The sequence below is a fragment of the Perna viridis genome, chromosome 15 (assembly GCF_037379345.1).
Source record: "Perna viridis isolate PV_CMFRI_1.1 ecotype Kerala chromosome 15, ASM3737934v1, whole genome shotgun sequence".
Classification (NCBI taxonomy): Eukaryota; Metazoa; Mollusca; class Bivalvia; order Mytilida; family Mytilidae; genus Perna; species Perna viridis.
The window spans coordinates 27,142,824-27,167,585 of NC_142459.1; the positions used below are offsets into that span (position 1 = coordinate 27,142,824).

Below are 24,762 nucleotides of genomic sequence, written 5' to 3' on the forward strand. Positions count from 1 at the left end.
AAGCGATATATCAATTTTATGATAGTGCCGTGTGATTTGAGATCAGAATGTAACATTTGATTACAGAGACATAATCGTTAAAAAACTTCATTAAACCATCCTCGTAATGTTAATGTGATTTATAATTTAACTCTGCAATTACTTGATTTAGGGTAAAAGTGATAATAGATAAATAAGCTATTAGTAGGCCGAGAATTGTCAGTGCCAACGTAACATCTCAAAGCTTTGATTTATTGATGAATAGAATTTGCATATAATACAGCTTTACCTGATTGCATTGGATAAAAAATATGAACCTGTTAAAAAAAAAGAAAAAAGAAGTCAACGCGACATTGTATTTCTCACATCTCGATGGTAAATGTTCCGGCAAATAAATAGATTTAAATATTGCAGAACCAACCAATCAAAAAGACCAAAAGTGGCTGTTTATTCGATTTAACAGTTGTATTAATACAATTTCTTACCAAATACTGCCGTACAATATTGCAGACAAGTGATATAATACCCTTTTGAAGGAGTACAAAGGCATACTATTGGGCGTTTCATAACATTATGTAATACTCCAATCATAGTGAACAGTCCAATCTTTAAGACTCTGGATGTTATTTTTGCGACCTACTCTGGAAATCTCATCAATTAATTTTAATGTTGAAAACACATGGTATTCTGACCGAATCTGGACACTTGATAACTATTTTATGAACATTGTGGACAATTTTGATTTTTTTTGGTTTCGACATTCACCTTTTAAAATTATTATTTTTTTTTTTTTATTAGAGAGAGGACTTTATCCGTAAATGTCGATATTGTATATAACAAAGCGTAGACAATATGAAAACACAAGACATTTTTACAAATTGTACATCACGATCTAATACGATTTAATTACATTCGGATAATAAATCAACGTATTAAAAGTGAGAAACAGAAAAACTATTCCGTAAGAATAGTACAAAATCATTTTGGATGAACCGCTTATCATATCGTAAATAAAGATATATTTATTTCAATTGAGACACAAACGACATATCTATTGCTTCAAATAGATATTTTGATCTACCCCATATGCACTTAAAGATATGTGAGATTTTATCGATACCGGATGAAATGTTACCAGTAAATATTTAGGATTTAAAATTGCATCTGAAACGTTAAAACAATAAGCGACAATTGACATGCAGGTGATTATTTTGTTTGCTTTCATTGCTTCCGGTTGCCCGTTTACCGTGAATTCATACAACGTAAAGACGGGCAAATTTTCAGTTTCGGGCAACACTGAGGTTGATCAAGGGCAAGTCCAACCTGCCGGTTCTCAAAGTGTTAAAAATCTGATGGCATGTGTACATTGGTTTCATATGAGGGAAGATGCATGCTTCGGAGACTTTGATAAGATGTCAAAGATATGCAACATTTTCACATCAGGGTGTTGTGATCTTAATACGAAACCAAAAACAGGAGTGTATATCTTTAAACGAAACTTAAAGGGTAAGCTTTTTTATATTTTAAATGTTCATATTTTATCATTTATCAATTCTGGTTAATAGTAATTTAAATATTTTAGAATTTGAAAAATTGTAGCGAAATTGTAAACAATGTAGATGCAAGTTTTCTAGAAAATCGTTGAAAGTCTGGGTAGAAAGAGCGTCTTTAATTGAATACAAGTGATCAATGATTGTGTATTACTTGAGGAAAATAATACGCCACTGATATACTTTTAGTAGCTAAATACAGCTCTGTGTTTAAGCCAGGCAAAAGCTTATGATAAGTGATTCATGCATTTCTGAACCCCCAAATATATTTAGTTTGAAATCCTTTAGTAGGAAATGAAAATTGGTAACAAGATATATTAAGTATCATTTAAACTGTTATACATGGTAAGAAAGTCTACATATTTATTTTTTTTGATATTTTGTTTAAACTGTTATTGTTAAAAGAAATTATGCTGTGGCTCTTCATATAACCCGTGCTCTTAGGAGACAAAAGTTATTAAGAATGTACTGTAAAATTCAATATTAAGGGAGATAACTGTGTAAATGCACTTAAATACAATAGAAATCATTGGATTGTCAATGTGCATTATATCCTAAAAGCAGATTGGAATGAATAATTATACATTTCACCATAAAGACCTATAAAGTAACTTAATAACAAAAATAAAAAAGTAACTTAAATCATACTCCATTAACAACTGGGTGCCCCAGGTGGTGGAATGGGGTTCCACTGGCGTGTTAAATGCTGGGGTTGTCAGGCTATAACACGGAAATCTCTGAAGTATGCTGAACACGTGTTTCAAGGTGTGTACCTCAACATTTGAACCAAATACTCAGACTTTAATTTTGTGCTAGAAGTACTCATTTAAACACAAACTTTTAAAATACAATTGATAGTGGAGTACCAATTTTCGTGGTTTTCTATGGGTGGGTTCAACCAGGAAATTTGATTCTAAACAAAATAGAGATTTCCTTAGATGTGTATACTAAACACCCCGAATTAAAAAATGCACGAATAAAAGTACTTTAACATTAGAGAAAATAAATTCAGCCTCGATAATTTTTATTATGTGTTCTACAGGAAATGAAGTCTCAGTGTTTAAGTGCGTTTAAATTTTGTGTCCTTGCAAGAATGCAGCATACATTTTATCAAAAACAACTTACATAAAAAGGAAGGAAAAAACTTGCAAAAGTGTGAATGGTCATTGTTCGCATTACCAGAATTGGACAAGTGGGAATATTTAAGTTTCAGCACAAAAACATCGACTTCATTAGCAATGAAAACCACGATTAAAAATTTGGGTTGTAACAATGAGTAACACCTTAGAAAATTAAAAAAACAAATAATAAAGAAATAAAAATATGATAAAAAGGAGTATTATATGTAGGACCAGGTCATATTCGGAAGTTTTCGATTGCGGTAGACTTTAATGACAAAAACGTAATGTCTTATGGGAATGGGAAATGGCGCCACGGTGATGTTTGTTTACAAATAATTTGCCGTCACATTATTGACTGTGATTAATTTCCTTTTAAACATATCCTCCTATGGAATTAAAAAATAACTCTTAAACATGTGTTGAAAATAAAATTTCCATTTAAAGGACCATGATCTCGTTCCTAACTGAAATTAAAGGTGTGCAATTAGAACTTCGTCTTTCTTCTGTTAAGGCTCAATTCTTCAGATTGAGAATATGAATGAAACAATGAATGTAAAGATTTCGTCATTAAAACTATACAGCCTTATGTAAAATACTTTTGAAAAAAACATTCTTTGAAACAAACATACGATTCATGCCCTCAACTAACAATATTTTTATTACGTTTTAAGCAGTATTGTTAAGATTGATTTGTTTTTCAGTGTCAAAACATTGAAGTTTTAATGAGAGAAAAACAAAAAATGATTATGTCAAAATTTTAAATCTTCAAGCAGCGGAAAACATTACTGCTGGTAAATTTCTATTACGGCATAATATAGGGTTTATACGAATTTTACTGTAAAATGAAGAAAATAAATATAATTTTAAATGCCCAAAATCAATTTTAAAACGTTGACATCATAACAAAACAAAAGGAAGCAATTAAACGCTTCATAAATGTTAACGTACTTCAAGCTATTTAATCTCTACACCTTTGTCTTTGCAATTTTTACACAGACATGCACTTAGAATGTTTATTTCCTACTTTGAGTTATGCCATCATTATACAATTGTTATTTGAATTATTTTCCCAACAGACAAAATCGATCATTATGATTTTATCAATATAACCACAGAATTAATGAATCTAATTTGGCATGAATTAGTGCATATTTTAATTTTATGCAAACAAAATAGAATTGTAAAAATAGAACAAAAATGATAATTTTGTGATTGAAATTAAAGTACTTTTACATGCGTTATTTAGCTAATGTTTGAATTGCAACTATTATGCCTCTCGTTGTATTTTACCATTGTTTGATGTATTCGCTCGGTCTGTTTTTTTTTCTGCAAAACTAATCAGATGAACACATTATTCGATTAATCGTTAACTTTTATCCCCTGACATTTTACACACCACATACATGATAAGCCTGTGAATGAATCGGTCGACTTCGCAAACTTTCACTGACTCTACAGAACACAACCCAATAGGCAATGAAAATGTGGCTGAAATCAAGCCATACAAGAAATAATTAAGAGCAAATGGTTGTTAGAATACAGTCATGAAATTGAAGCTAGTAAAAAAGTATTTGAATTTGCTGTCAGAGATAATATTTCTTCTTAGTACTAATTAATACAGAAATATAGTTACTTTCGATTTTTCTATAGACAAAATTATTTTGAATATCTTGACAAGTGCATGCGTGTTACTTGATCTATTCCACAGGATATTTATTCTTTTTATCGATAATCCAATCATTGCACTTTTTTAATCATTTTAATATATATTTAGCTTTTGAACTTTTGTGTAGTGCACAAATTAGTAGAAGTGCGTGAAGTCATTTTTAAGTGCCATTCTGTGTAAGAACCCGGCAATGTGTTACCCAAAATGTTTCTTTTGGTTTTTGTTGCTGCAAATATATCAAATACATTGTACATATATAAAATAACCGAATAACTGTTAAAATTTATCTGAAAATCTGTGAAGTAGATTATGTCTAGACTTCTTATAAAGAACAAAATGGCAGGAAAATTTTCCCACCATTTTCTCATAGTGCATTCCAACAAGGTTTGACCCATCAATATCTTTACAATCCCTTTGATGGATATTTCTTGAAGAAATGAGGTATAAGTACTTGGATATTACAATTAAATCTCTGGCTTTTTTTCTCCACGTGCCACATCTTACACAAATTATGCCTGATCCTTGCACAGAGAAGTACTTAAAACTTTGAAGAAGATTTTTTGGACAGATATTTTCAAACACCTTGTCATGTACAAGACAAAGAGAAATATCTGTGAACAAAATCAGAAGAAAATACGTATAGATGGCAACGTATTTGAAAATATTCGTGAACAAATTGGAAGTAATAGTGACGTCATCACAATGCATATGTACCGATTTTAGGAATGTGAATATTTTTAGTTTATTTTGATAAAGCATGGATTGCTGATAGTGACAGTTCAAATAATGCTGCAAAAATCTTCAGAAGGATCCAAATAAGCTAGGCATGTTTAATATAGAATTATGGAGAAGAACTCGAAAATAATTTATAGAAGTAAACAACTTATAAAATTGAAAGTCGAAAAATTTTATTTATTACAAATGTGTATATATGTTTATTTAAATTTTCATTCCCATTTAATGTATTAAAGGTGTCGTCCTGGTTTGCCCACTTTTAATTAATGGTTTAAATAAACATAGTTGGTTGCGTTGTTTTAACAATTACAGTTTGTTTCCGAAATGTTGGTATAATTTTTACCTATATTTTACCTGTAAAATCTGATAAAGAATATTATGTTCAACTACTTAATTAATTGGAATATGCATCCCCCTGGATAGAGGCTACAAACACATGTACAAATAGTACACAAAATGCATTATGTGTAAATAATACAAATATGAATGAATTAATAAATAATAGGAAAGTATGATAATAAAAATATGCATTATATATGCACTATGCTACTATACAGTACTAAGCATCAAGAGAAAAAATGAAATGTATGGTACCATGTCTAGCTGACAACATTTAAAGCAAGCAGTCGATGTAACCTTAACGTTTCTCAGCATTCAATTTTATTCGGCTACAGCGTGTATGACATGCGTATAACGCAAGGTTAAATCAAAATCATCAACACTCATAAAAATTCTCCTTGCAGGAAGAATCAAATATAACAACTTTGAGTCAAAATAACTTTGTTAAACATACAGATTTATACAATAAGGTAAAATAAAATGTCTCCTTGGACAGTTGTGAAACGGCAATCATAGGACTCATGCATCATTATTTTAGCATTTTAAAACTAAGATCGAAGTTCAGAGCAGGTAATCCATTTTCATATATCAGCAACAGTTGTACACATGTTAAGGAACAAGTCATACAAAAAAGTAACACAAAAAAGTGACGTATAATTATATAAAAAATTACAGAAAAAAAGTCGCGGGAAATAAACTCATGTTGTACATGTAGCGGAGTTTTCAGTGAAAATATCAATTTAAACTTTTAAACATTTGTACTTCATCATACCTGTTATATCATGTAATATTGAAATTAAATATTTTTATATTATGTTTGCATATTAATGTCTGATAAGTTGAAAGATTAATTTTCGACTAAAAAAATGTTTTCTTAATATGATTTTTTTTTTCAATTGACATATAAGCCATTTAGTTTCCTACTTATTATTTGTACTTTTAAAGTGCCACATCTACCAGAACATTTGGACGATATGTACAAAGATGAAATAAAAACATTTTCTTAAGTATAGACTGTCTGGTAGTATTTTGTTAAATATCATATTAAGATATGAACTTCTTTTCCTTTTTTTTCTACATTTTTGCACATTAAAAAAGCAACTATTGCTTAAAATATACATAGAAACATACTTGTACATGTATGACACCTATTTTGAAACAGACTATACAAATTCATGGTCAGTGAACCCTTTGTCTTTTTTTGTTTGTACAACTGATTTATTATTGGGGTAATTAAAAGTGGGCAAACCAGGATTAAACCGTATTAAAAGCGTAGGACCATTTTTTAACGTTTTTCAATTTTCAATATTCTTACATAAACGTCGGAGGTCGTATGATAGTGTGTGGGGTCGTTGGTTAGTTCTCTGAACGAATCTTTCCAAAAACCTTAAAATAAGTAGTCACTGCTTCTTCTCTAAGCACGCGGTATGTCAGAGATTGACTGATAGATAACATCATTTTAAAAAATTCGGCCGCTCGGACTATACAAAAAAGCTCAGTTCAATTCATTAAATGTTATCATCCTTTTTAATCATGAAAATGTTGCTGTAGGACATTTAACAATAATGAATCAATACATTTTTTAAAGGATTTTCACAGCAAGCGCATGACTGCAGTTACTACAAGAATCGGGGCGATCCTAGTGGGGTGTATACAATATATCCTGACGGGGTTCCAAATGGTCTTTCTGTATATTGTGATATGATAACAGACAATGGTGGATGGACAGTAAGTAAATATCTGAATTTTTTCAATGTTTTAATTTTAATCTACAGAGCGTTAGTAAAACATTTTTAGAGATATTTTTATTTTAAATGATGTAAGCGGCCTTCGTTAATTATACGTAAAATTCTTAACCTATTACATTAATATTTTAATAAAGTGGAATCGAACAACTAAAAAGACGTTGTTCAAGTGTCAACACAGCTGAGGTCGTGGACAATAGTAAAACAATGATGAAATCGAGTTTCCGTGATTTATTAAGATTCTTATATGACTAGTTTTATCTTATTTTTGAAGAGACAAAGCCTATGTGGTGCACGAAATGGTGATTGCTTTGGGGTAAAATTGCATTGTGACGTCTGTATAATTCGATAAAATTTATGAATGAGACCGCCAAATGTATATGGCAGTGTTTATATGTTTATCAGTTTTGTACCACAGATTTGGTTTAAAAAGCTTTGGACCACGTCATATGAGAATGGTCATTTTACAATATGTGAATGAGTTAATTGTTTTGCTCCTTGATTGGTATAAAAGGCGTGATATTCTTTAGAACGTCAGATCGTCTCGACCTGTTAAATGCAAAAAGGCAACAAACTACACTCTGTTTAGTGCATATTTCATCTTCTACCAAATCTAATGTGAATCTGTAAATGGGCAAAATGTTTTTTTTTCGAGAGCAAGAAACAGAATATTAACAAAAACAACTTAAAAAGTCTTGTTATTTATGAATTAAAGATCCATTATTTCAATAACAGATACTGCTTGGGCAATGAAAATGACGAAGAACACTTATGGTTCTGTTGACCCCCTTCTAGTTTCAATTTCTAAATATGATTATAGAATATTATCAAGCATGCAGAACAACAACAAAATTATGTATAGGGTAAAGGACACAACTCTTGAAATCAGTGATATATTTATATCATATTCAATTTCACAAAAGCCTATCAAGCTTTCATTTGAAATAGAATGAAATTAGTCTAAGTTACTTTGATGCTTTCATGAGATTGATGTAAAATCCTGAATACAAACGTTCCGATGATTTGTAAGAGTTGTGTCCCTTACCTTAGATCTGCCTCCTTAAAGTGTGCCTTAGATCGTTTTTACTGTTTGGTGGGTTCATTCTCTCATAAACACATCTAAAGGTTTCTCATGTTAACAAAAGTTTATACATGGAATTTTTAAGTTGAGTATACATTTCCTAGTATTTTGGTGTGTGTGTGGGGGGGGGTGGGGTGGGGGGGAATTAAATGTTATTTTTATTATTAACGATGACTTAGTACATATATTTGTTCTTTTTTGTCGTTTCAAATATAACCAGCAAAAGCCTTTAATTGAGCGACTGAAAAATCGTCGTGTTATCTTTTCATTGCATCTTAAGGGAAGATGCTATCATCGTGTGAAAAACGAAGACAAGTATGAAATACAACTCTTTAATTGCGTGAGAGGTATAGATTTTATTGTTCGAATGTCAGGCAACTAAATGTTACCTTTAAACATTGAAAAAAATGACATCTTTATCGAAATGCTTTTCATCAGTTTGATGAAAAGAAACATATATTAATACTTTATAATTGAGGAAATTGTGAAAAAAGCTAGTAAGTGAAATTCCATAGAGATGTCACATAGAGTCTGTTTAAGACAATAAATGATAAATGTGCATTATATGTTATTCCTGGTTTGGTTTCAATCCAATATTTTTATTACGTTATTGCGTCTTTTTGCAAACAAAGAACAGTTTTCTTTTTTGTCAATAAACAGGTATACTTACTATCAGCCCATTATGTAAAAAAGTCTTGAAGGGAACTAAGGTTATAGCGGTAATCAATGAATGTAACCCAGGGACAAAAACTAGACATGGAAAACAGACAAACACAATAAAGAACTAAAATCACACATACAAGGTAAAAAAAGCAAATGAGCAACTTGGACTCCACTAAAACCTGGGAGCATGGACGAGGTGCAATGGTAGGGTAAGCGCACTCGCTTTTCTAGAAGCAACCGCCGAGTTGCTAAAAAAGTCAATTCTAGAAAATGGCGGTAGACTGTAAAAGTATTATAATTCTTGGATACCAATGTTCGTGAATTAGGAAGAACCACAAGTTCGCGGATTCTTGAATTCGTAGTTTTGACATTTTCAGTATACACATCAATGGGATTCTCCTTTTCGTTGGAACAAAATTTCGTAGTTTGGCCTACTCATGAAAACCACGAAAATTTGTATTCCACGTACAAAAAAGCACTTTCACTGTACATCTCGCTGACATTAAATCAACACCCAGCGATGTTTAAGTTACATGCACGTTAATTACTGACAATTGGATATTATATTGTTTTGTTTGCTAGAAAATATATTTAGTATGGAAGGTTAAGTATTGACCCCAATCACGTGGTGGGTATCGATTTAAATGCTTATGTAGTACAAGATTTCTAAAATATTTTGCACTAAGTTCTATTTGCGTAATTCATTTACTCAGGTAATTCAGAAACGGATCAATGGGGATGTTGATTTTTACCGAACTTGGGATGAGTATAAGAACGGATTCGGTGACGTGAATGGTGAATATTGGTTAGGTAAGTATATTTGACTGAGTGCCGCTCATGTCAAAGTGGTTAACTAAAAATCATATGATTTACTGATTAAACAATACACTAGCAACATCGCAGAGCAGAAACAATGATTTTGAATTATAAATCAACATGGTTTTTGTATGCAAGACGCATGTCATGCAATACATATTATCTGAGATAGACGAAGACAATGTAAACTGTAAATAGGCCTATACTGCTACCAAACTCTTCAAAGAAGAAATAGCGGAAAACCGTTGATCCGTTCTGTTAATGTTTGGTCTTTCTACCAAGGATGACAATTATGATATACCGTCTATGTACTAGATTCCAAAACTCCGCAAGAATCCACACAAACAACGCTTCATAGCTGGTTATGCAAAATATACTACCCATCTTCATTGAAACTGTTAACTTCCATACTATCAGATGTTAAAGATAGTCTTCAGTCTTGTTTATCCTGTAGTGGTATTAATTAAATATAGATCCTGAAAAATTCAAATGATCTTCTGGAAAAAATTAATGTTATACTATTATCTGAATTTAATGTTATCAAGACCTATGATTGTTAAACCTTTACTCTACAATTGTCCATCCTCCGATCCAAAACCATGCATCATTTTCACTTAAAACAAGAATAAGACAGTACACCTTCATACAAATATGCAGTACTCGGTAGAGATTCCCGATATTTTTGTAAAGTACGCTTTCAAGTAATATTTCAAAATACTAAACAAAATATAACTTATATGCTGGAATTCATCAAAGACAACACACTTGTTCAGGGTGGTGAACGTGTTTTTCAACAGGCTGCCGCCATTCCAACAAATTTTCGCTGACCTATTCATTCACTCTTATGAGGTTGGCTTCATAGGAATATTGTTTAGCCAGATCATCTGATCTCAGTTTCCAGTATAAAGATGACATTTTGTTTAAAAAAACCCCCTAGTTTTCGGAGATTTAAAACATAGCATCTTCACCAATGAACTTGTGAAACGGAAAAGGAAAATATATGAACTATATCGTACTCTGCTTACACAGGCAAATTTTAGGCGCATGTCTAACGTTCGTCTTAAAATGACGTATGTCAGACGTCTATCAATCGTATGTTCAACGTATGATTTTTCAGACGCATGGTAAACGTGTATCCAAAACGTATATCAGACATATGTTGTGCAGGCATATGTAAACGCATGTCAAGAACATATGTCTACGGTATGGTGTACCCATACATATGTTTAATGTATATCAAAACGACATGTTTAACATAGATTGAAAATACTTTTAGATGTTTAACACGGAATCAGTAATCGAATTTTAAATCAATTTTACTGTTTTTTCTCATGAAATTAACTTCCACTGACCATATCAACAGACATGACTTTCCCGATATTTCAAGTCATAATTCAAAATTTCAAACAAAATATAACTTATATGCTGGAATTTATCAAAGACAAAACATTTGTTCAGGGTGGTGAACGTGTTTTTTACATATTTCAAAGACAAATCCACACCAATGATTTCATATTCCTATACTTCACCCATTGCATCCAAAATTTTCAATTATAAAAGGCTATTGCGGAACCTCGAGATTGAGGACTTCAAGGCTAAACCACCTGACTGTTCTTGCAAAACCTCTCCATTCAAATATGGTCCTTCTTAAGATGTAACCATTATCGAAAACGAATCTCTACGTAATACCCTTTCTAAAGGTCCCAAATACCATGAACCACGCTCCATAAATTGGACTTAAAAGTTCTTATGGATCCCGTCGAGGACTATGCAAGAAAATGGATAAAACGAGAAAAAGAAGACATTGATTCTCTGTCAGAGTGGTTAAAGGCCATGAGGTCTTTAATTTTGAAACGAATTAAAGTTTTAAGTAGGTCAATGAGTGCCAAGGCTACATCAGTTTTCAAAGACCCCGATGTATCAAATACATTGTCTACTATACATGACAAATATGTTGTCGTACCAGCAGACAAAGCCCAAAACATTGTTAATGTCTGCAAAACGTTTTATATCCAATGTTTATTATCAGAGTTAGACGTAGAAAATAATAGTAGTGATAAGACTTATACTGCTACCACTCTCTCTAAAGAAGAGATTGTGGAAAACCATAAATCTGTACTATCCACTTTTGGTCTATCTACCAAGGACGATGATTGTGATTTACCGTCTATTATCTGAATATAATAGCATTAAAACCTATGATTGTTCAACACTGTATACTTCTATTCCCCATACTCAGTTAAAATCCCGACTTAAAAACATTATACATCGTTGTTTTTCCAAAAAAGATGGTGCACCTAGATACAAATATATAGTTCTTGGTAGAGATTTCTCATACTTTGTAAGAAATAATTCCAAATCATCTTTCAAATATACAGAGGAAGGTGTTTACAAAATGTTGGAATTTTTAATTGACAACATATTTGTCCTGTGTGGTGGACGTGTTTTTCAACAAACGGTTGGCATTCCAATGGGAACAAATTGTGCTCCTTTATTTGTTGACCTATTCCTTCACTCTTATGAGGCTGACTTTATACCTGATCTGATAAGAAAGAAAGAATATCGTTTGGCTAGATCATTCAATCTCAGTTTCCGCTATATAGATGAAGTATTATCTTTAAACAATCCTAATTTCGGGGATTTGATACATCGCATCTACCCAAAAGAACTTGAGATAAAGGACACTACAGACAGCCTCATATCTTGACCTACACTTAGAAATCGGTGGTAAAGGAAAACTTTTGACCAAACTTTACGACAAACGTGATGACTTATCATTCAGAATTGTCAACTTTCCTTTCATCTGTGGCTACATCCCTTCGGCTCTTGCGTATGGAGTGTTCATATCACAATTCATACGTTATGCCAGAGCTTGTCGAAACTACGCAGACTTTTTGTATCGCGCTAGAACTCTAACAAATAGGCTTCTGGAACAGGGTTATGTTGCTACAAGATTGAAGTCATCACTACAGAAGTTTTATGGTCGTCATCATGAACTCGTGGATCGTTATGATGTATCCATCAGCGACATGAAAACTGATTTATTCAACGGGTGGTAGTTTTCCTTTCCTCGTTTGTCTATCCCGGACTTGACTTTTTATGAGCAACTCGACGGGTGTTTCCAGAAAAGAAGAGGACGCTTACCCTACCGGTGCACCTGGTCCATGCTCCCAGTTTTTACTTTTGTTACTTTGTATGTATGATTTTAGTTACTTTATGTTCTTTGTTGTGTATGTCTGTTTACCATATCTGGTCTTTGTCCCTGGATTACATTCTATTGATTACCGCTATAACCTTGGTTCCTTTGATTACTCTTTCTCACTGTCATAATACTGTTAGATTAACAGTACAGTGTTTATTGCATCCTTTGAGTTTCCGTTATTTGTTGAACTTTCATAAAAGATTCCAAAACTCTCTCTGTATTTACTTGTGAGAAATATTCAGAAAGTATTTTATTTGTCCTTCACAAGTTAAATAATTGGTGTTTACCCAGACAGGACTATATTAAAAGTCTAATACAACTCACAGTTTTTCAATGCATTGCGAACACAATAATATCTAGATTTGGGTACAGAGCCCCAACCAAAAAAGTTTAATTATCATTTCGCCATATTCAAGATTTTCTTTATCCTGGCTTTAGTCTTAATCTGTAATTTTTTTACGATTGTACAAAAATAAATTGTGTGTCACAAAATATACGTTTGTAGTAAAGACACCTTTTGGAATAAAAGATTAAGTCCCTATATATTAGCTTTAAAATTAAAATGAAAATGAACAAAGTTTGTGGTTAATTCAGCATAAACCTATCCATGACGAATTTTGGTTGTAGTGCCATTAAAAAGAGCTACCATATATCGATTTTTCATTTTGGAATAAAATTTTGGTGAGCAGATTGGCGAGAAGTGTAAAGTCCGACCAATACATGATCTTCATCTAAAGAGCTAAGAAGTAAGATGAGAAAATTACCAGCATAACTCTATGTTCTTGTATGATGATTTTTTAAATAAAAAAAATATGCGTTAGTAACACATGCAAACGGCGCATAATAGTCAGTATAATGACGGGATGTAGAAATTTAAAGATAGATAGATGATGGAATAAAAAGATGTGATGTCAGTATTGTCACTATATAATTTCAAGCATTGATAGAGAATCTGTGTATTATTTTTTTAGTACAAACTTACAAAAAGGTACGCAATCTGTACTCAGAAATGCATAGAAAGTGAGGGTTTCTCTGTTGTTATTTTCCTTTTTCTGTAGCCTGGCTGTGAGCAGAAACAAATGTCTTTTCCAGGATTTTTCTTACTCCTGTACATTAAAACATATCCGGAAATTAACATGCAAGGGAGATAAGTTTAAAGCGGTTAGCCATTGTGCCCTATTTGAAAAAAAAATCGTCATCCTATTTTCCTAGAATGGGCGTTAATCGGTGTAAAACGTGATCTGATTCTATTGAAAATTTTCAAATGAAAGTGAAATATGAATGCATGTATACATATACGTCAATTTATAATTTCATTTATAATTTTCTGATCTTTCGATGGACGACAGCAGTAGAACCGAATCGTCAATTTCAAGTGCGCGCGAGCTTATCATAATAACAGAAGACATACAGACGTGTTGTTTGCGTGAAAAAAAATAACGGATAATGAAGCTACCTGTTTGGATACATAGCAAGATCTTTCCTGATATTCGAAATTGGTTCCATTAAATAGAATTAGATGAGTATCTTGCTTGTGTAAAAAAATAAAGCCTTGTAATCAGTCTTGTGTGAGTTTAGTTTACCGAGAGATACATGTAGCTTACGAACATCGCCCATTACAAGTATATTAAACTTTTGAGCGCCAAGATTTGTAATATTACAATACAGCTTGTACAGAATACCAACACAAACAAATTTTCTGTGCCCCTCCCCCATGTTGGGATAGTAATTTACTACATACATGTATACCTTTTTTTTATTTTGATCCTACTGGCAGGCTAAAATTAATCGATTTTGCCATTTTTTTTTGCAATTTTGCTAGGACGTTCGATCATTATTTATCACTTTTTGAAAATGACTAATTTTCCAATAAAAAGGAGGGGTGCTAAACTCCTGGCCCTGCACCACCCCCCTCCCCCTGGATCTGCTGTGTGAGCTGTCAACTTTGTTTGTGGTCACATAAATACATGTACTTGTATGTTTAATTTATTTTCGGGTACTTCAGCTCCTAAATAAGGAGCTTGAAATTTTATCATTATGGTGTATACACTGTAAATGTACAAAATATATGTACTGTAGTTCTTGAGTTTTCAGTCAAAGTCTCATACAGCTGGTTTTGATAACATTTGTATTTAAAATAGAGTACTACATGTAAGTCTTTGAGGCTTTTCGGTTTTTATTAGAGCGCCTAGTATTCTTAAACTAAAGTCTTGTAAAAACACTCCACAAATATTAACCTATATTTTTAAGCTGTATTTGTTACTAATGCTTTGTAAATAATTGTTTCTCCTTTTAGGATTGTAATAAAACACAGATTTAGAAGACACTTGGGTATTGATATAAAGAACCATAAACCATTCAGAAGTGAGCATATTTTACTTCATTCTAGGTTTTTCTTGTATATTTTATTTCCTGCTATTTCTTAAACTGTTCATTGAACATTTTTAATAGAATGTTATTTTTTTAGAAATCAATCTTCAGTACATGCAAATTTATAGTAATCACTTGCAACAAAGCTGTGACATGTAACATATAATTTTTGTTCTCTTCTGTCTGGTAAAGTTCTACATTTAAAGTTATATCACAAATGCTGAGAAAAAATGTTATTTTTATATGCCTCTCTCTTAGTATTCTTAAACTAAAGTCTGGTAAAAACACTCCACAAATATTAACCTATATTTTTAAGCTGTATTTGTTACTGATGCTTTGTAAATAATTGTTTCTCCTTTCAGAATTTTAATAAAACACAGATTTAGAAGACACTTGGGTATTGATATAAAGAACCATAAACCATTCAGAAGTGAGGATAATACTTCATTCTAGGTTTTTCTTGTATATTTTATTTCCTGCTATTTCTTAAACTGTTCATTGAACATTTTTAATAGAATGTTATTTTTTTAGAAATCAATCTTCAGTACATGCAAATTTATAGTAATCACTTGCAACAAAGCTGTGACATGTAACATATGATTTTTGTTCTCTTCTGTCTGGTAAAGTTTTACATTTAAAGTTATATCACAAATGCTGAAAAAAATTGTTATTTTTATATGCCCCTCTCTTAAGACCAGGTGTATTATGGTATACCAGTGTCCGTTTGGCAGTTTGTTTGTTTGTTGGGGTTTAACGCTCGAGCAGCAATATTTCAGCTGTATTCAGGCGATGAAAATGAAGTGGATGACAAAATGAACATAAACCGATGATGAAATAAAAAATGGGACGGGACACAAGGACAATGGGGTCTAGAAATTTTGATTGCCACTGGAAATAGGGAGAGGTGGGTAGGGTCCGGCAATTTAGCCTCCTGCGGTGGAGCCCTATGTTTCCTACTCCGGAAGAACACTACAGTAGAGTTTTTTAACGTGCGAGAAAGTGGCTTCTTTCCCAACACGGTGCATCACTATGGTTTGCGGTCAGCTTTTCCCAGCAACCCCAGCATATAACGCGCCAGGGGTACCGCATTCCACCACCTGGGGCACACAACCCAGTTGCTCTGTGGACAGAACACCCTAGCCCCCGGCTAAGGTTCTGATCACTATTTAGTCGCCTTTTACGACAAGCTTAGCGTTTCTGCAGGCCTATTCTTTTGACACCCGGACTTGAACGGGTCCCGTGTGGTAGTCCTTTACACTTTGATCAATAAGTAAACAATGCTTCCACCCTTTTTTGTGAAACTTTGGTGAATTGTTTAATTGATGTGACCTTCTGATTTTATTTAATTAATTTCCAAATTCTGGTTATTGAGTTATGGGACTTTATTCATTCGTAAATCGGGCGATTTTCTGTAAGTCTTCAAACCTGATCTGTAAACCAATGAAACTTTAATGAAGAGTTTCTTTACATTAATGAAATTTCTCTGAAAATTTGTGATTTTAAGACTCTGATTAATGGGACCTAGTAAACAAGGTTTCCAAGAGCCTGAACCGCTCACCTTGTTTAATTTTCGCCTTTTAAGCGCGATATCTATAAACAAGGAGTCGGTCATCAATTTTGACTCAACGAAAACTTCAGTAGGACATATCATCAGAGGCATTTCAGCAACTTAAATTTCTTTTTATCAAAATTGTCAAGATATGAACTGAAAACTGTAAAAAAAAAAATGCCGTTTTTCACCTTTCAAAGGCAAGAACTCTTACATGCAGTTGTCTAACAAATATGATCCCTTGCAACTTTTGTAGGCATTATTATAAAGGTCATTTCAGCAAATGAAAGAATTTGGCTAAGCCTAACGATATTAGAGAATTAATGAGAAAAACTTCTGGCTGACCCCTTTATTCTATTTTTAGTAACAGCACCATGTTTTTCCACAGATCAAAGATCTCTATATCATTTCTATATAAATTACTCTAAGAAACATTCATACCAAATTAGTTCCAATTGGTCTGGTAGTGTAAGAGCAGACGATTGCTTGAAAGAATAACATTAAAACTAGCCGATAAAAACATTGAAAAGGGGCAATAACTTCAACATGGCTTTATACACATTTGATGACAGAAAGATCTCATAATGAACACTATCACCATATGTCAGAGTTTGGCTAAACCAAATGGTTTTGGAGATATATGCAAAAAAAATACTGTCTGACCCCAATGTTCTACTTTTAGTAATGGCAGCCATGTTTTTTTTACGTATCAATAATCCTCATATCAGGAATATAAAAAATATTGTTGGAGGACTTCAACAGGGAGAAAATCCAAAAAAGTGTTTTACTTTTGTCCATTTGATACAAGGCGAATTTGTTCACAGTATTTCTAGTTTAAAATGGTTTAATGTTCTTTAAATTCTATTAATACTGACTATTCTTAGTTGTTCTAATAATAATATTTGTGTCCCATGTATAATGAACTGTATATTTCTGTCTTTGCAGGTACTGAAACCGACATGTTTGTAATTGGTTGAAGTCGATTCTGGTGAATCATTGTGGGGAAATTCATATGGCCTGGATTCTTTGCAAGTTATTTACCTGTTTGGTAATTACTAAGAAAGTCTGAAAGATTTTACTGCTTATCAAAATTTGGTAAATCAAAAGGGAATAAAACCAAGGTTAACTGTGGAAGACCATTCACAGATGAAGTCCCGTCAAATTGTTTCTCAAATAGATAGAACAGTGCAATTTATATTCACCAGACACCTGTGATTTTAAGCTGCAATACAAGAAGTTTACCGTATGTTTATAGCATGTCTTGATTATTACTTGTGAATCATAGAAGATGAAGTTGTTTTTTGTCATGCAAGTATCAGATATTGTAAAATTAGAAATTGTTCATTTCAATAAATGTAATACATGTATATATTTTAATTCACTGTTGTTCAATAGTGACAGACTGTGTATGTCTGGATACACATTGTACATGTAAAAAAATCATGTTTGTTTGCTCATTTATGCTGAGAAGGATTTTCTTTTTCTTTTTCTTTTTTGTATAATGTTGCCTTGTTCGAAAGATATTTATGTCTGTATGTCTGTTAATTGTGAAGTTTACCAAGCAAGACATTTTTGCACCATTTATTGTTGTTAATACTAGAATAGTGAACAAAATGGATGTTTATTTTCATTTATTTTTCCATTCATAATATTTGAGACATTGTTATATATGTCTTTTGATGAAAGCTTTTAATATTTTGCATTTGGGTAGATCACCTAAACACAATGTGTCGCTTACCATAGAGTCAAATTCCTGTTTTATTGTGTCAAACTTGTGTCCAGACTGTAACTTTGTTGTCTTTCGATGTGGGCTTTTAGTATTTGTTATGTGGGTAGATCATTTGAAGATAATGTGTTGTGTATCATGTATAGTGGCTTCTGACTTAAACTTTCACCCCAAGGTCTAATTCCTGTTATTCATTGACAAACTCTATAGGGCTGTAACCTTTTCTTTCCGTGTGGCTTTTGATATTTGGTATATGGATTGATGGCTTAAAGATAATGTGTCATATTTCATTGAAAGTGGTTTATGACCTTGAACGTCAACCTCCAGGTCAAATTCTTGTCTTTGTTTTGTTAACAAACTCTTTCCAGGCTGTAACTATTTTGTATTTTGGTGTGGGCGTTAGTATAATATTGTTGACCCGTCCGTCAGTCCATCGTCAAATTATTATTATTAAATCAAGATATTTACATGATTTTTGGTATACAAGTTCATCATGATAAGTTATATGATAAGTTTAACTTTCATTCTGCCCCAATAATTTTCACCGGAATTACAGGCTTTTAACTCAGCAAAATTCACATAAATATATATGAAAGTTTCTAAACCCACACAGATATTGACATGACTTTTGGTTTATAAATTCACAATGACCTTGGCGTTGGACTTGGCAAAATAAACAGAAAGAACAGTTTTCTGGACTTGCAAATTACTATATGATTTTAGGTATAAAATTCACCGTGATAACTTACAGGTCAAGTGTTTGTTTTGTTCCGTTACGATAATATTTAGATTAATTGAAACTGAAAAAAATCACAGTCTGGAGTTTGAAACTACCATTCTGAGTAACAGAATTTATGGTAGTTAGAAGATGGAAAAAAGGTAATTTTCAAAAATCTTTTTTTAATTTTACTTTGTTGCATTTTTTTCTAATGCCTAAAAACGCTCTAATACCTTTTTATCGCGGTCCTTCTATGTATAAATATATTTCTTCTACGAACAAATTTACTTAAGTATCCAACATAAGGACGCGTGGGGTATGTGAGCGCACTCTCTAAGGTTCTTTAATTGCTACGACAGATCCCACAGAGATGGATTCCATCTCAATAATTCTAGGTTCCATTAAATTAGCATTAGAACGGGATATTACTCTGTTCAATTGTCTGAAATAGCAATATAATTTGATACAAACTTATAACTATACATTGTAGCTGATAAAAAAAAATGTGAGGAGAATAGATTTTTAATGGTAAATTAGAGGATTATTTAAAGAAAAGAATTTTCATATCTTCGATCATAGACCAACCTACATGATAATGTATATTTAGTACATTATTAGTGAACAATGTGTCCATATTAAACTAGCACCCTGCCCTTTTCAAATCAAGTAAGGGCACATGTAAAAGAATTTAAATTTTGATGATAATAGGAAGTAAATACTTTTAGCAAATGATACATGTAGTTTGCATACAAATGAATATAAACATTATAGTGGTCAGGAAAGAATGTATTGAAATGGGTCATTTTTAGCATTTATAACAAGTATTCAAAATGCTTATAGGCCATTTATTAGCAATTTAAGTACGATTCTTTGATGGGTCATTTTCAGCTAGCTTCAATGGGTATATGCCCATGGCCCCTATTTTGTTTCTACCATTGGATAAAATAGCAATTAAAAAAAGAAATTATGTTACCCTTATTACCTCACGTGTGTTACAAATCGTGGACCGTGCAGGTCCGGGTGGTCAAAGAATAGGCCTGCAGCAGAGCTTAGCTTGTCGTAAAAGGCGACTAAATAGTGCTCCGAAACCTAGCTTGGGGCTAGGCGCTCTGTCCGCAGAGAACTGTGCTGTGTGCCCCTGGTGGTGGAATGGAGTACCTCTGGCGTGTTACATGCTGGGTTGTCAGGCTATAATAAGGAAATTCTGACCGCAAACTTTAGTGGTGCACCGTGTTGGGAAAGATGTTATGTTCCGCGCACGTTATAGAACCCTGCAGTGGTATTCGATAGGAGTAGGAACCTTTGCGCTCCGCCACAGGAGGCTAAATTGCCCGACCTTTCCCATCCTTCCCTATTTCCAGTGGCAAGTAAAATTTATCGACCCTATTATCGTTGAGTCCTACCCCTTTTTTTAATTTCATCCATTTCATGTTCATTGTCTGAATATAGCTGAAATATTGCAGCTTGGAGTTAAACCTCAACAATCAATCAATCAATCATAATTTGTTAGATAGTCAATAAGGGATAAACAGATAAAAATAGCAATTGAAGGGAAACATTACCTACAAAAAAAATGGAGTTATTTCCCCTTTACAATGTATATTGAAATGTTAATTTTACGTTTGCTTCAATTCAAACTCTTGGAAACTTTTTTCTGTGTTAATTAGGGGCATTATGCTGTAGATTTGAATTAAAACATTTTTGGTTGTAGTGTGTTTAAGGTTACACTTTATTTTGACTGATGGGACAATATACGGATATCCATAAAATTTTATGTGACACATTTGTATAAAACATCCCGTCTTGTATAATCTGCATTTTTTGTTTGTATAGAAATTAACCTTTTTGATTCTCTTTGAAAAAAAGCACCTTTATTGTGCATGAATTTTGATTGAATGTACATATACATGTATTTTGGGTAAGACAGGAGTCGTTTTTTATTGTTTGTTGTTAATGAGCTAATACACGTACATGTACCAAGAATTTGTTATGAAATCTTGTTGTGCATATGTAAATTGTTATTATATGGTTGCGAAATTGCATGAAGTTTCACTTTCATACTGAATGTACATGTATCATACTGGGTGTAACATTTTAATACATGCATATAAAATTGTAGGCAGAGGGGTAAAGTTTGCAAAATGTTATATTTATTTATTTGTGGATTGAAAAAATACTCAATTTACTTTTTGAACAATTAATAAAATCTGATTTTAAATGTAGTTTTAATAGAACGTACAAACTCATTTTTTGTATGATGCATTTTTTTTGTTGAGGAAAAAGTTTGGGCCCCAGGTAAGGGCCCTTTTGTTTATCATTAGATATGACATTGAGAACAAAGTCAGTTTAAAAAGTCTTGACAGAAATAAGCACTATTTTATATGTCTTAATCTTCAAAATTGCCTATTTATATAAATGTATTGTTGATGTGCATCATGATCTGACATTTGTCAATGGCTATAAGTTGCTGGCATTAGACATAAAACATATGTTCAAGTTAAGTTAAACTTACGTTAAATGCAAATTAATCGCAAAACGATTAAGGCGTCTGACGCGACATATGTTTACCGTAAGTCTGACACATGTTAGCCTTATGTTTTCCGACGCATGTCTGACATACGCGGTTAGAAACGGGAGTCAGACGTATGGCAGTTGACATATATCTGACGTATGTTTGACATGCGTCTACGTTTTGCCTGTGTAGAAAGCACTTAATAAACACAATAAAAAATATATGATATATTAATTATAATCATAAGATTTTGATTGGTCGAGAACGATTCTTCTTGCTTATAGCCGTCTTTGATTGGTCGAGAACGATTCTTCTTGTTAATAGCCGTTTTTGATTGGTCGAGAACGTCTTTGCCAGAAAGTTCATACTTGCATGAACTTCTTCAGATCTTTTATACATGCATGAACACCGGTCAACTTGAAACCAATATGGCGGCTGTGTCGTTCGAATGAGAGTTGCAACGAACTAAACGGCATAATATAGCCTTAGGATTAGTTTATTACATCCCCACTGATTTTACCGGTACAGTTTGTCTACAGAGAGCAACTTTTCAGCTCGGGGAAAGAAACTAAAAAAATATAATACAAATAAATTTGATCCAAAATTAAATTGTCCCAGAACTAGATTCCATAATTACATTTACCGGTTGAACACAATGGAGTCTCGGGTTGATACGGATGTGATTCAGATTGGCAAGTAAGATTCAGTACAACTTTGGAATTGGTCGGTTCATAAACAATAGAATACTTTTAGAACGTCATATCATTAGGGTAAATAAAATATTTAGATTGAAAATTATTCATCGTTATGGTACTCAGGTCTTATGAAATCGTGCTTTGCAAGGACAATGTTACGATAATATTTGATATAATAAAGCAGTCAGGGCCAAGAAATAATCATATTTATTCGAATTCCTTTGTAATGACTGAGAATAATAACACTTCTGTTTTTCCTTTCTAGGAAATATGTACCTTAATTTAATGACATACAAAGGGGGATACATCCTGCGGATAGATATGGAAGATACAGAAGGTGCTTTCTACGGAGAATATTTCACATTTAATGTAGCGGCTGAGAATGATGATTTCAGGTTGACACTTGGACAATTCTGCGGAACAGCATGTAAGATATAACAGACTCAAAATTTATTTGTAGATCTTGTAAATACTTAATGTTTGAGTTTCTCAATTGTTTTATCATTGATTTAAAGAATAATCAAGGGAACCAAGGATATAGTGGTAACCAAAAGAATATAATCCAGGAACAAACCCCGGCCCAGACAGGGAAAACAGACAAACACAACAAAGAACATGATCTAAATAAAATCATACATACAATAACCAAATGCGCAACTCGGATTCCACTAACCGCTGAGAGCATGGATCAGGTGCACCGGTAGGATAAGCATCCTCTGCTTTTCTAGAAACACCCGCCGAGAAGTGCCTTGTTTTTTTCTTTATTGATATTTTGTTTAATGCGAATTGATCATTGACAGTTTATTTTTATATTGTTGAGGTGAATGTAACTATTTTTCCCTTAAATCCTTGTATTTTATGAGATGGGTAAGAAATGCGTCGGATATGTCTGAGTCCATTTCAGAATGCCAGAAAACTTTAATCAATGTATTTATCCGAAAAAGGAAAAAAAAAGTAAAAAAAAAAGTTTTAAAAGATAGATTGATATGTATTTTTTCGATCCAATGAGTGCACAATTAAACGAAAATGTTTTAAATACAGGTAGTGCTTAAATTGCAAATACATGGACTAAATCTTGTACAATTGTTTTTTTTTCAGATGCCGAAGGAAACTATGGGATGTATAATAACAATGGCTGTACGTTTAGCACCAAAGATCATAATACTGCATTTAACCAGTTCAAGGAAAACTGTACTTCGATACATCATTCTGGTTGGTGGTTTAAACAAGAAAGTTGTACCACCGTTAATGTGAACGGAAAGTGGCACCCAAACGGAGATCATGTAAATGATATCGCATACTGGATGAACAGAAGAACCTTCGGCAAAGGACTCTTGGCCATAACAATGATGATTCGTAGAAAATAAGAAACATTATAGCAAAATTACTCCAGTGAAATTATACCGGTAGTGTAGAGTGTTGCTTGCTTTAAAACACAATTTTAAACAAATGTAGTTAGCAACATACAACTGCACTTGTAAATACTATGAAAATCTAGCGTCATACATCATGTACTCCGCACGGACAAAATATAAATACATCACACTAAACAGGTAGTTAAATGTCTATTTTTACTAAAAGTTTGAAATCAATACACCAATTCTAGTCAAATATTACACATTTAGATAAAATGTACGTCTTTTATATATACATAAGTGTAAAAAGCCTATAGAACTTACCTTTTTTTCACACTCCTAGGCCTATATTTTATACCCAACATCGCATTTAAAGTTTTAAATCGAATACCCGATCTCACCATTACCGAGATCTCACCATTACCGAGAACATAATTGAAATGTACTTGAAGTATATGTTTTAATAAACATGAAACAAGTGATTTATTTCAGTTCATATTTATTCCAGTTGTTAATTTTTTTTTCTTTTTTCTTTTTCCAGTTTCTTCACAAAATCATACATGTATATGTATAGCACAATATAAGACTTTTGAATTATTTTTGTATAGTCCAATAACTTGAAAATATTTCAATCTATCATTCTACTTTATGTATGAATACTAGTACTAGAATAGTTACTAAGTATGAGGTTTTTGTTCAGTTAAATAAAATATTTGTAATTGCAACATCTACGGTCAGGACTAAATAGGTGTTTGGGTTGATATGGTAAGAGATACAGATTTCGACATGTATCAATCAGACTATAGCAGCCTGAGAACCCCTTGTATAACGGGGATTATTATTGTTATGACTTATTCTTAATTAGTTATTAAGTACTGTCTTATGCTGGATGCTTACGTCTTTTTAAATAGTAGGCTGGTAGTCAGTTCACCTGTTTAAT

At 32.5% G+C, this 24,762-nt stretch overlaps 1 protein-coding gene across 1 annotated transcript; it reads left to right on the forward strand.

The window, feature by feature from the left end:
* Positions 1-236: 236 nt before the first annotated feature.
* LOC148597644 (microfibril-associated glycoprotein 4-like) lies at positions 237-24,023 on the forward strand. Its single transcript, XM_088563895.1, has 5 exons — positions 237-1,485; positions 6,979-7,118; positions 9,593-9,689; positions 22,733-22,894; positions 23,566-24,023. Exons 1-5 carry the CDS (start codon positions 1,176-1,178, stop codon positions 23,832-23,834), a joined length of 978 nt encoding a protein of 325 aa, XP_088420021.1. The 5' UTR covers positions 237-1,175; the 3' UTR covers positions 23,835-24,023.
* The last annotated feature ends 739 nt before the right edge of the window (positions 24,024-24,762 follow it).